This window comes from Heterodontus francisci, chromosome 18 (genome assembly GCF_036365525.1).
Source record: "Heterodontus francisci isolate sHetFra1 chromosome 18, sHetFra1.hap1, whole genome shotgun sequence".
In the NCBI taxonomy this organism is placed as follows: domain Eukaryota; kingdom Metazoa; phylum Chordata; class Chondrichthyes; order Heterodontiformes; family Heterodontidae; genus Heterodontus; species Heterodontus francisci.
Window position 1 is genome coordinate 45,712,935 of NC_090388.1, and position 13,099 is coordinate 45,726,033.

The 13,099-nt window shown below is 41.0% G+C and overlaps 1 protein-coding gene across 3 annotated transcripts in view; it reads right to left on the minus strand.

The window, feature by feature from the left end:
• Positions 1 to 13,099, minus strand: part of lrp6 (low density lipoprotein receptor-related protein 6) — a 207,266-nt gene that overhangs the window by 58,365 nt on the left and 135,802 nt on the right. For all 3 annotated transcript variants that reach the window (XM_068050639.1, XM_068050638.1, XM_068050637.1), the window contains one exon: positions 7,452 to 7,648. In XM_068050639.1, coding sequence (XP_067906740.1) covers positions 7,452 to 7,648 — 197 coding nt within the window. The remainder of the gene's footprint in view (positions 1 to 7,451; positions 7,649 to 13,099) is intronic.

The following is a 13,099-nucleotide window of genomic DNA, read 5'->3' on the forward strand; positions in this document are numbered from 1 at the left end:
ACTCACACATTCATTTTTTCCTCCCCTCCTTTTGGCTCATCCATGCAAAGGTGGACTGTGTTGGGAAGGCAGCCAATTCCCAACCTTATGATGCTTGGAGCTCAGCCAAAAACACCTTTAGTTGGCTCACCTTCCATTTCCCCACCTTCTGGACAATGGATGAGAGGAAGAACCTATTTTCTGGATTTTACCCTTTCAGCTCTCACTACAACCTATCCTGAGTGGTGTGAAACAGGGCTGTGTTCTCGCACCCACACTTTTTGGGATTTTCTTCTCCCTGCTGCTTTCACATGCGTTCAAATCCTCTGAAGAAGGAATTTTCCTCCACACAAGATCAGGGGGCAGGTTGTTCAACCTTGCCCGTCTAAGAGCGAAGTCCAAAGTACGGAAAGTCCTCATCAGAGAACTCCTCTTTGCTGACGATGCTGCTTTAACATCTCACACTGAAGAATGCCTGCAGAGTCTCATCGACAGGTTTGCGTCTGCCTGCAATGAATTTGGCCTAACCATCAGCCTCAAGAAAACGAACATCATGGGGCAGGATGTCAGAAATGCTCCATCCATCAATATTGGCGACCACGCTCTGGAAGTGGTTCAAGAGTTCACCTACCTAGGCTCAACTATCACCAGTAACCTGTCTCTAGATGCAGAAATCAACAAGCGCATGGGTAAGGCTTCCACTGCTATGTCCAGACTGGCCAAGAGAGTGTGGGAAAATGGCGCACTGACACGGAACACAAAAGTCCGAGTGTATCAGGCCTGTGTCCTCAGTACCTTGCTCTACGGCAGCGAGGCCTGGACAACGTATGCCAGCCAAGAGCGACGTCTCAATTCATTCCATCTTCGCTGCCTTCGGAGAATACTTGGCATCAGGTGGCAGGACTATATCTCCAACACAGAAGTCCTTGAAGCGGCAAACACCCCCAGCTTATACACACTACTGAGTCAGCGGCGCTTGAGATGGCTTGGCCATGTGAGCCGCATGGAAGATGGCAGGATCCCCAAAGACACATTGTACAGCGAGCTCGCCACTGGTATCAGACCCACCGGCCGTCCATGTCTCCGTTATAAAGACGTCTGCAAACGTGACATGAAATCGTGTGACATTGATCACAAGTCGTGGGAGTCAGTTGCCAGCATTCGCCAGAGCTGGCGGGCAGCCATAAAGACAGGGCTAAATTGTGGCGAGTCGAAGAGACTTAGTAGTTGGCAGGAAAAAAGACAGAGGCGCAAGGGGAGAGCCAACTGTGCAACAGCCCCAACAAACAAATTTCTCTGCAGCACCTGTGGAAGAGCCTGTCACTCCAGAATTGGCCTTTATAGCCACTCCAGGCGCTGCTTCACAAACCACTGACCACCTCCAGGCGCGTATCCATTGTCTCTCGAGATAAGGAGGCCCAAAAGAACTACAATAGGTAGAAAGCTGCACTTTGTCAGTTCATACCACAAAGCTCTGGCATACCAGCTTTCTTTTGGCTCTAGGATACTCCGTGATTTCTCCCCTTTTTCTGATTTCTTGTCTTCCTAGGCCATGCATCATTTTTGTCTGTTTTCTGAGCACCATCAATATCACTTTGAACCAACTACCAGGAAGCACGCACGATCATGCTAAGAAAGAGACTCGCATCTAACTTTCTCACTGTGGGGGAAGGACCTAGTTTCTGCTCAACACCTCCCAATAGGTGGGTCAAATCTGTGTCTGTCCCATTAGCAGCAGTACAAGCTGATTCTCCAACATACGGCATTACCAAAATGTTGCTGACATCATCATGTCTGCAATTTTGCAGAAGAGCAGTTTGCTTTTATAATTGCAACTTTCAAGTGATTAGTTGGCACTATTTTTATCTGGTGCCATTTGCTGCTAAAATAAAACAGATCAAGTTAGACTAGACCGTGGCTAACTGAGCCTTATAAAATCCAAAACACCTGTGAAAACTTTATACACTTGAGATGAGCCATCGCAAAAATAATAATGTACTGGAATAGTGTAAATGTAAAGCACTACACTCAACACAAAACTGTAAAGATAAATAAAAACAAAAAGTGCTGGAAATACTCAGCGGGTCTGGCTGCACCTGTGGAGAGAGAAGCAGAGTTAACGTTTCAGGTCAGTGATCAAAGGGTAAGTGTAATAGCAACCAGATAAGTTACTATACTTAGAGACCAATGATTGGAATTACAATTACTATGTCCAGGTTTAGATTAGATTAGAGATACAGCACTGAAACAGGCCCTTTGGCCCACCGAGTCTGTGCCGACCATCAACCACCCATTTATACTAATCCTATGCTAATCCCATATTCCTACCAAACATCCCCATCTGTCCCTATATTTCCCTACCACCTACCTATACTAGTGACAATTTATAATGGCCAATTTACCTACCAACCTGCAAGTCTTTTGGCTTGTGGGAGGAAACCGGAGCACCCGGAGAAAACCCACGCAGATACAGGGTTATAAAATAAAATTTAAAAACAACTAGGTTTGAGGCCCCATCTATGTACAGTTTTTACATAACCATGTGGAAACCCAAGTATATTCTTTCATATATCATAACCATCATTTTCTTCAGCATTATATTTAATTGATTTGAAGCATTAATTTAATCCACTAAGTATTAAATGGAGCCACATACATCAATGCTGAAACAGGAAATGGGTGATATGCTTTAAGTTATTATTTCCAGTTCTGAAAGATTAATTTCTTAGCCCAAACAGCAGCATGTGGATCAGAATTGTAGGATAATGATAATTTATCTTCTGCTGTCCAGGAACCTAGATACTTTTGTAATATCAGGTGAACAAAGCTATTTGGATAACAGTGAATCTAAGGCTTCTAATTACGATAACTTTGTCAAATCAATATTCAGCAGTTCTACCAAAGGATTTCAGCTGCTATAACTTTCAATTCCCAACAGTACTATTTCTATTTGATGAATGGTAGTTCTAAGTAAACATTGATCTTACACCCATAGTCTAGCAAATGGATACACAAGTTTAACCTCTCAATTATAATACATTGACAAGACCTCAACATGGTTTTCCTATACACAACAATCCTGAAGAAACACATATTTTCAGATTAAGTTCAGATATGGGTGTTTCTACACTTGCTAGAAAATTGTGCATGCATATAATGATTGCCACTCAAGGGAAACCCATAATAGTTTTAGGGTGGAATGCTGCTGCAGAATGTTGTAGCTTCAATAAGGCGACGCACTATTATGAATGCTTGAATTTGTAGCATGATTATGTTCTAAAAACTGATTTTTAACGCAGGGTAAAAAGTCGAAGAAGGAGACATACGACCTCACACCAAGTCTAGCGAGAAAAAAGCCAGGGGTCTTGAACACATGGAACCCAGATCAAAGACTCTTTTGAAAGCAGAGTGCAAGGTTGTAATACCTGAATGACAATGGGTTTCGCTCTCCCAGACTCTCTAATCGTAAACAGGGACCCAGAGGTTCTAAAATGCAAATTCAAGACGTAATTGCTAACACTGGGAAACAAAAAGTGGCCTAGATGGTTTTGATATGGCCAGACTTACGGACTTTAAATATTGTAAAATGAAAGCAACTATTGACTTTGGTTCTGGATAAATTCAACAGGTTTTCCCCAAGTCTGACAGGCTGTAAGGAAGAATGGAAAACAAGGTAACCAGCCTTAAGAGATAAAAAAAAACTGTTGTCAGAGCACTGATATAGTGAGAGGCTGCTAAGACTTGAATCCGATTCAAAAGTTGAGGTTTGCGGAGGAGAAAAGACAACAGAGTTACCAGAGATTGCCTTAAAGAAGACCAGTCAAATGTGCTGGGAAGAAGTGAGCGAAGGGGACTTTGGTTTTTCAGAAGGACTGGAAGATCCAAACCATTGCAACTGGGAAGAGTTTGGGACTTTTAACTGCAAAGATACCGATTTGATGAGAACACGGTAAAACAGAAATGTGGTGTGGAATTTTCAAGAGTTTTAATAAGTTAATGAGAAATACCTTTCTCTTTTGATTTCGTGTATTAGCTACCAACGAAGTACTAAAATACAAGCAAAATACTGCGGATGCTGGAAATCTGAAATAAAAACAAGAAATGCTGGAACCACTCAGCAGGTCTGGCAGCATCTGTGGAAAGAGAAGCTCCGAAGAAGGGTCACTGACCCGAAACGTTAACTCTGCTTCTCCTTCCACAGATGCTGCCAGACCTGCTGAGTGGTTCCAGCATTTCTTGTTTTTAAACCAACGAAGTACTGTTTAGTTAATGTTCATTTTTAGTTCAGTTGTTATAGTAAAAGTCTTAAAATGTGAAATCTTGTCGTGTAATTCTTGAATTGGTCTGGGGAGTTCATATCTCTTGTTTTTAAAGTTAATGATCTCTACTGAGGTCATAACACTACCATGCCCTCTTAGCCATATAAGCTGTGTGATTAAGCTTAGACCAGCACCCCTTGGTTGAAATGAAACTGTACATACGAGCACTTATGAAATATATCACCTGCTTTAACACACAAAGAACAAAGAACAGTACAGCACAGGAACAGGCATTTCGACCCTCCAAGCCTGCGCCGATCTTGATGCCTGTCTAAACTAAGACCTTCTGCACTTCCGGGGACCGTATATTATCTTTCTCCATTTCTACATATTCTACTGATCCCCAGTCCCCATGTGATAAAACTTAAAATCCCCATGATCTATAAATCCCTCCATGGCCATTCCCCACCCTGTCTGTGCAATCTTTCCATATATTCTCTCCTCTTTTTTTTTCAGTTTTTTTAGTTTTAGAGATACAGCACTGAAACAGGACCTTCGGCCCACCGAGTCTATGCCGACCATCAACCACCCATTTATACTAATCCTACACTAATCCCATATTCTTACCACATCCCCACCTGTCCTTATATTTCCCTACCACCTACCTATACTAGGGGCAATTTATAATGGCCAATTTACCCAACAACCTGCAAGTCTTTTGGCTTGTGGGAGGAAACCGGAGCACCCGGAGAAAACCCACGCAGACACAGGGAGAACTTGCAAACTCCACACAGGCAGTACCCAGAATTGAACCCGGGTTGCTGGATCTGTGAGGCTGCGGTGCTAACCACTGCGCCACTGTGCCGCCCCTCTTCCTCCAGCTCAGTTCATCTGACTCTACTCTTCTGTGCATTCCCCACCTCGTCCTTCCCATCATTGCTGGCAGAGCTTTCAACCACTTTTGTTTAACATTTTGGAACTCCTTACCTAAACCTTTTCACCCCTCTCCACCTTTAAAAGACTCAAAGCCCATTTCTTTCACCAACTTCCAGTCACTACCTCCTAATTTCTACCTCAGTTTCTTTCCCAATCTCTAATTCTTTCATCCTCTCTGCCTTTGTCTTCCAGCCCCAAGAGGGCTACCAGAGGGAAATATGCAATTTTAGTTAGTTTTTTTAAATTTTATGACTAACTTTATTTTGAGATGTGGACAGCTAAGCTTTGAAAGAAAAAGAAAAAAAGCAGACCAGAGATTTTCTTTTTAAAATAAAAATAAATAAAAGCGCTGGTAATACTCAGCAGGTCCAGCAGCATCTGTGAAGAGAGAAACAGAGTTAACGTTTCAGGTCTATGAACTTCCATTACAGACCTGAAACGTTAACTCAGTTTCTCTCTTCACAGCTGCGGCCAGACCTGCCGAGTATTTCCAGCACTTCGTTTTTATTTCAGATTTCCAGCATCCACAGTATTTTGCTTTTATTTTCTTTTTAAAATTTGAGTGGTTTAGTCTTGTTTTTCCTGGAGTTGCTATTGTTACAGATTGTGAGTGGATCTAAAAGTGTGGCACCAGAAATACAAGATGTGAGGAGTAATATATTGCTCTCGATATAAAGCTAGAAGATCATTGCATATGGTAAGTTGAAGTATTCACTGGTTTATAATAACAAACGTTTATGGCATTCAGGGTATAGCATCAGCATCAATGTTTTACAGTGATTGAATGAGATAAATTTTGTTATTCTGATGCTCTGATTATTGAATTTCTCAATTATGACAACTATTCTATCAAAACTGTAAATGAGCGGCCTTGATTTTTAAATATTTACCTTTACTGATTTAATTTTTATGCCACACCATTTTAAAACTGAGAATATACAGCAAAATTGCATGCAAAATGCAGTGTGGAGGTAAACATCTGGTATTTAGCTACATTTAAGTAGGGGGAATCCTGATTTCTGGTCACAACGAAGGCAGTACAGGACTTCGGTAGCATCAGGGATGGTCCTGGACATTGTCAGAACTAGAAAGAATGAGGGAGGGACTGGAGTCCTGGGTTTTAAAAGTACTGAATAGGTCTTCTGAAGTTTGATAGCATGGGGAGTCCTTTGATCATCACTGTGGAGGGGAAACCAGGGTTTGACCGTACTACAGGTTGAATATGAAGTTTAGGCCACTAACAACCGCCAGTTGCAAGAAGAGGGACAGGGTATGGGCCTGATGGCTTTGGTTTTTCAAGGGAGGGTTCTCATGTCTAGCACCACTGGATGGTAATATTCCAAGGAATCTCTTTACCTTGAGTTTGATATTTTGTGATTGTTTCTTGGACAATTAACAGTCTATCTGTCTATTCCAATTACTAACCATCAGTAAAATACAGACAGTTTTTACAGCTTTCAAAATCCAACCCTTTATATTTCATGGAACAAACAGTAATGGAAGATTTTCTTACACACACACATTGGTTTGTAATTAGAATGATTAGATTTCCAAATTAACATAATAGGTGAGATAATTAAGGGGCTATTTGCATCAAAATTAAACATTTAAAATTTTTAAAAACTTAATTTCAATGATAACATTACCGAGAGTTATAAATTTATATAGCACAAACAAACATTATAATAGGTATGCAAATCAGCAGTTTCTCTTTCTCATATTGTTCTACTCTCACTACAACATAATGGTTATTGCAACACATAGCTTTACAAAGAGCTCCAGACCTTTAATGTTTCCTAAATTACAACAGTGACTACACTGCAAAACTACTTCATTGGCTGTAAAGTGCTTTAGGACATCCTGAGGTAATGAAAGGTGCTATAAAAATATAAGTCTTTCTGTCTTTCAATTGAAAAGCATTATCACAATTATCTACAAGTGTAACAGGTACTGCAGGTGTTCCTTGGATTGTTTTACTAAGTTAAAGGCACTATGCAACTGCATATGCAATAAATGCATTTACATTGATCACATAATGCAGAATGTTATTCTAAGATGGAGCTGTCCTCCCTTTAAGGCCATAAAGTTTAATTCTTCAGTAAACTCAAGTTTGGATCAATTACAGGGTTTAACTAATTGGCTTGGTAACATTGTGAATTGGAAAATACTCATCAATTTCAAACTACTGGGGAGAAGCATTCAGCATTAAACAATGTGTGATGTACCATTTTTCATATATTCAGATATATCGATTGAGAGAAAACTACACACACTTACCATTGGGCTGTCTCTGCTGGTTAAAGACATGAATATCCATGGGAGAGAAAATATTGCTGTGCACTTCCCGGCGATACTCTCCAGTGTATTTATTGCATGCATGAATAGAATGAGTGTTCCAGTCTGTCCAATATAAGGTATCTCCAAACAATGTTAAAGCAAACGGATGTGGAAGTGAGCCTTCAACCACAACTTGCCTGACAAAACAAAATTCAGATTAAAAGAAAAATACAATACCTCATGTATTAAACAAAAAAATACTAAAAAAAAAGAATATTCCAAACAATGCTGGACTAAAGCATTGTCTGCTTTTAGAAGTTTTGCATTGCAATTAAATGTCTAGCAACTTCAAAGACTAAAATACATATAAACAGATTCTGTGGTTACAAAATTAAAAGCTTTTTTCACAGCCATGTGTCCTCATACATGATTGAATGCAATTGTTAGCTGAAAGAAAAGTAGCTCCCAAGCTTTCAGCTCAGATATCATGATCTGAAGATGACTGCAACATCTCGTGAAAGCCAGTGAAGTAATTTCTCTTTCAGCCGGAAATGCTGATTCTATACTCAATTAAGCAAGGATGATGGGGTGGCATCATTGTGCATTCATACAATGCCCCACACTACAATTGTGCCAGAAAGGGAGGGAAATGTCAACTGAAGCCAAGTGATTTCCAACAGCTAGGAATCTTAAATCAACTCATGAGGCTCCTAGTCATTGCTTCAAAAGCAGTACTGGGAAACACACAGCAATGGGTTCCAGAGAAGGGATAAAAAAAAGTTAAAGGATTTTTTTTTTTGAAGCACGGCAGAGACATAGCAAAGCAGATTATAACATGGCTAAATAGTAAGTTCCAAGCTCAAGCACATTATCAGGGGAAATGTCAAAACACAATCCAGACATCATGGGGCATAATTACATACTCGTCAGCAACCAGTTAGAGAAGTATCACTAGAGGTCCGAGAACAGGCCCCCTGCATATCCTCTCAAATACGGAATGGGGCCTCTTCTGTTGATGGTTCAGTGTACAAACGCACCATGTAGGTTCAATCGCTTCTCTCAGTTGACACAGTGCCATAATTCCCCAGTGTCTCCACTCTTTGGGGAAAGGTGGGGTGCAGGGTAATCGACCTTTGCCGTGACATGCCCCATGGTCATGTATGAGCCACACTCATTTTGGATTACAATTCTAATGCATTTTGATGCATCTCAAGTCAAACCTTTAACAGAAAAAGATTTGGATTCACATAATGGCTCATCATGGCACTCTCAACATCAGAAGTGTTTCACATAAAATAATTCCTTTTAAGTGATGTGACTATTAGATAGGCAAACATCAGAGGTGAGGGTGCATCATACACAAGAGTCAAGCTAACAACTTCACCGTGTTTCTCATTGTTAGCTCACATAGGCCTAACTCTTAACAGTTTCCCCACCCCCACAATGTTAATAGCTCTAAACTGGCCACTCGAGGCGAAATACTAAAGCCACATCCCAGCAGACTCATACCTATATAACGGTAACATGACAAAAGCAATTTACTATATAACGTACTTTTGAAAATTGAAATATGCTAAGGTATTATATGGATGCAATTATTGTCACAAGTTAGTGCCTTGAGAACAGGTAAAAATAGGAGAGAAAGGGAGGAAAATACCAAAAAGACATAGCTGAGAACTGACAAAGCTCATTGCACATCTGGTTAACTAATCAGGTTAGCCAGCATCACATCCTTGTCGAGGAACGAGCATGTTATTATTCTTTTTATACTGAACAAAATCCCAGACTTAAACTGCTTTACTCAATTGTTGCAGACCTTACTACTTGAGTGTAAATCTTAACACTTCACCTTTACACAACAAAATGAATGAAATGAGTACTATCACTTCATGTTGTTCTACAACTTTGATGATAGTTTGTATCATAAAAGCCACTGCCTTTACATAATAGACCATATTATCCCTTTCCTAATTGACTGTAATAGCTGCACGCAAAATAGTTTCGACATAAATTCCAGCTGCCTTTTAAAGCACTATTTTAAATGAGGTTCAACCCATCCAATTACACAGGAAAACAGGATTAGCCCCCCCTACTTTTCCAGTACTGCACTTAACATATAATTGCCCACCTATTCTCATTCACCACAGCTAATGAAATCATGCTTTTTATTAACAATTGCGCCTTTTTCTCTTTTAAACTAATCCTTAAATATTCAACATAATGGTCAGATACAAAATATTAAAAGAGGCTTAGCAACAGAGTACAAAAAATACTCTTGCTTTCTCCTCCCAAAAGCACACTGAGAAAATATTGGAGAAGAAACAGATAAATAGGAATTACTTAAAACCAACACCTAGCTCGATAGTACTCAACATTAAAATCAAAGGTAGTTCTTTGCCAATGACATATGCCATAATTTCCCTTTGGGTAAATCCCAAAAACAAAAGGGTGGCCTAGTGCCGCAGTTTAGTGGTGTACCAACACATTGTGTCATTGAGTAGTAGAACAAGGTTTCACGTTTGCTATTACCAATACAGTGGATTACCGGGCAGAACTAAGCTACTGGTCAAATGTACTAAGACAAATTTAAATACAGTGACAGTTACATCTGTTGTAAGCATGAGAGAAAAACTGACTTAATTTACAAATAAAAACAAAAATAAATCGGTGTTGCCAGCTTGAATTAAATACAAAACTATGGGTGACTTCAAGGATCTGTTGTAGGAAGGAATTTTTAACAATACAAAGCAAGCCCAATAGAGTACTGATGGGATCCAATAACACTTTAAGCCAAATGCGGGAGGGAATTATATGGCTACATATATTTTTAAATAAACAAATTTGTTTCTGCCAAGATGAAACTATTTGCGTTTAGTTAAAATTAATGTAGCTGAGGTCACAATCAACTTATTTTTGGATATACAAATAAGCAGCAGATACGGTTTCCAACTGATCCACTGTCAAGAAGAATGACATTTGATGTTACAAAAGCGTCCCTCATTTGGTTTGTTCACTTCTCAAGTACAAACATTTGGTCTGAGGTAAGCTGCCTCTCCAGTACACTTGGGAACTGAAGAAATGAGTTTGCCATTTTCCTTAAATTATCATTAGCATGACTTTTCTGTACAACCAAAATGGTCCAGTGACACAGTGTACTAACCACATTACCACGGACAGCCATGTTTGATACCTGCAATTCTATACACTAGGAGTGAAGAGAAAGGGTGGAAAGGCCAAATTAACAAAAGTGCTCGTCACTCTCCCTCCCTTCAAGGAACTGTACATGCTACGCAATAAAACAGTGGTAGCAGTCATGTCATAAAAACAATGCTGTTTTGCATGCACGTCATAAAAACTTAGACACCGAAAGTACAGTCAAACTATTTTATGTGCATTAACCCAAAAGAAAGGTTAGTGAAGGTGAAGTTATTTTTCCTAAAATTTATGGTACAGAAAACTAATTGATTGGGTTGATCCACAGCCCATAGCTGATTTTGTTCCCATATGCCCCGTCTTACTGTAACTGTTCAGGGAATGGTAGTAATAAGCCCAGGGTAAGAAGGAACGGCGCCAAATACTTTTACTGGCAGGAGAGTCTAGTAGAGACCCTGCCACCTCACCAAACCTCCATCCACATCAACACCAATGCCATGCCTTATTAGGCCTCGGTCTTGGCCCGGAAAAAAATTTCCTCTTAGGGGCTCGACAGTTTTCTTTAAAAGGTCAATCATTTCTTGTACTGCTGCAGTAGCAGTCCCACTGTCGGACTCTGTGCCCAACTAGAACCCAATCGTCCCAATCCAGGAAACGGGTCAGGCTTATGACATTGCCTGGGCAATGAGTCGAAGTCCCACCCTACTGCAATACCACCACAGCATTTGAGAGAGTATGGCACCGAAGAGCCCTAGCAAAACTGGAGTCAATGGAAATCAGGGGAAAACTCTCCACCGGGCTGGAGTCATACCTAGCACAAAAAAAGATGGCTGTGATTGTTGGAGGTCAATCATCTCAGTCCCAGGACATCACTGCAGGAGTTCCTCAAGGTAATATCCTCAGCCCAACCATCTTCAGCTGCTTTATCAATGACCTTTCCTCTATCATAAGGTCAGAAGTGGGGATGTTTGATGATCGTACAATGTTCAGCACAACTGGCAACTCCTCAGATAATGAAGCAGCCCATGTCCATATGCAGCAAGACTTGCACAACATCCAGCTTGGGCTGATAAGTGGCAAGTAATATTCGTGCCACACAAGTGCCAGGCAACAACCATCTCAAAGAGAGAATCTAATCATCTCCCCTTGATGTTCAATGGCATTACCATCGCTGAATTCCCCACGATCAACATCCTGGGGGTTACCAATAACCAGAAACTGAACTGGACCAGCCACCTAAATACTGTGGCTGCAAGAGCAGGTCAGAGGCCAGGAATTCTGCCGGGAGTAACTCACCTTCTGACTCCCCAATGCCTGTCCAACATCTACAAGGCACAAGTCAGGAGTGTGATGGAATACTCCCCACTTGCCTGGATAAGAAGCTCAAGACCATCCAGGACAAAGCAGCCATTTGATTTACACCCCATCCATCACCTTCAACATTCACTCCCTCCACCACCAACGCAGAGTGGCAGCAGCGTGTACCATCGACAAGATGCACTGCAGCAATTCACCAAGGATCCTTAGACAGCACCTTCCAAATGCGTGACCTCTCTCACCTAGAAGGACAAGGGCAACAGATGCATGGGAACACCAACACCACCTGCAAGTTCCCCTCCAAGCCACACACCACCTTGACTTGGAACTATATCACCGTTCCTTCACTGTCGCTGGGTCAAAATCCTGGAACTCCCTTAACAGCACTATTGGGGTACTTACACCCAAAGGACTGCAGCGGTTCAAGAAGGCAGCTCACCACCACCATCTCAAGGCAATTACGGACGGGCAATAAATGCTGGCCGAGCCAGCGATGCCCACATCCTATGAACGAAATAATAAAAAATAAATCCAGCCCATTATAAAGCCAAATCAAAAGCACTGCTGCTTAGAATAATAGGCTGAAATAATGGTGAAATCACCTGAAATGGGGTTGGGGGCAGGGAGCACGGAGGGAGGGGGATTTATGATTGAGAGGTAGTCCAATGGAGGGAATTAAAACAAATAACGGTGTCACATGAAGAAGTATACAGCATACAAACTTGCGTTTAAAATATTTACACCTGGACCTTAATTGTTAAATGCTTGTAATTACATATAACACAGCACAGACACAGGTCATTCAACCCAACTAGTCTGTGCTGGTGTTTATACCCCACACAAGTCTCCTCCCATTCCATCTGCCTCATCTTTTCTCTCATGTTCGTCTAGTTTCCTTTTGAAAGCATCTAAGATCTCTGCCTCGACCACTTCCTGTGGGATAGAGTTCCATGTTCCAACCAGAGTAAAGAAATTTCTTCTCATTTCCCTTACTTAAGACTTGGGTGCACAGGGCACAATTTTGAAACATGCTGATGACAAACTTTGAAGTATAGGTGAACTGTGGGGAGGATAGTGAAAGACTTTAAGAGGACAGAGACAGGCTGGTGGAATGGACAGACACATGGCAGATAAAATTTAATGCAAAGAAGTGTGAAGTGATAGATTTTGGCAGGAAG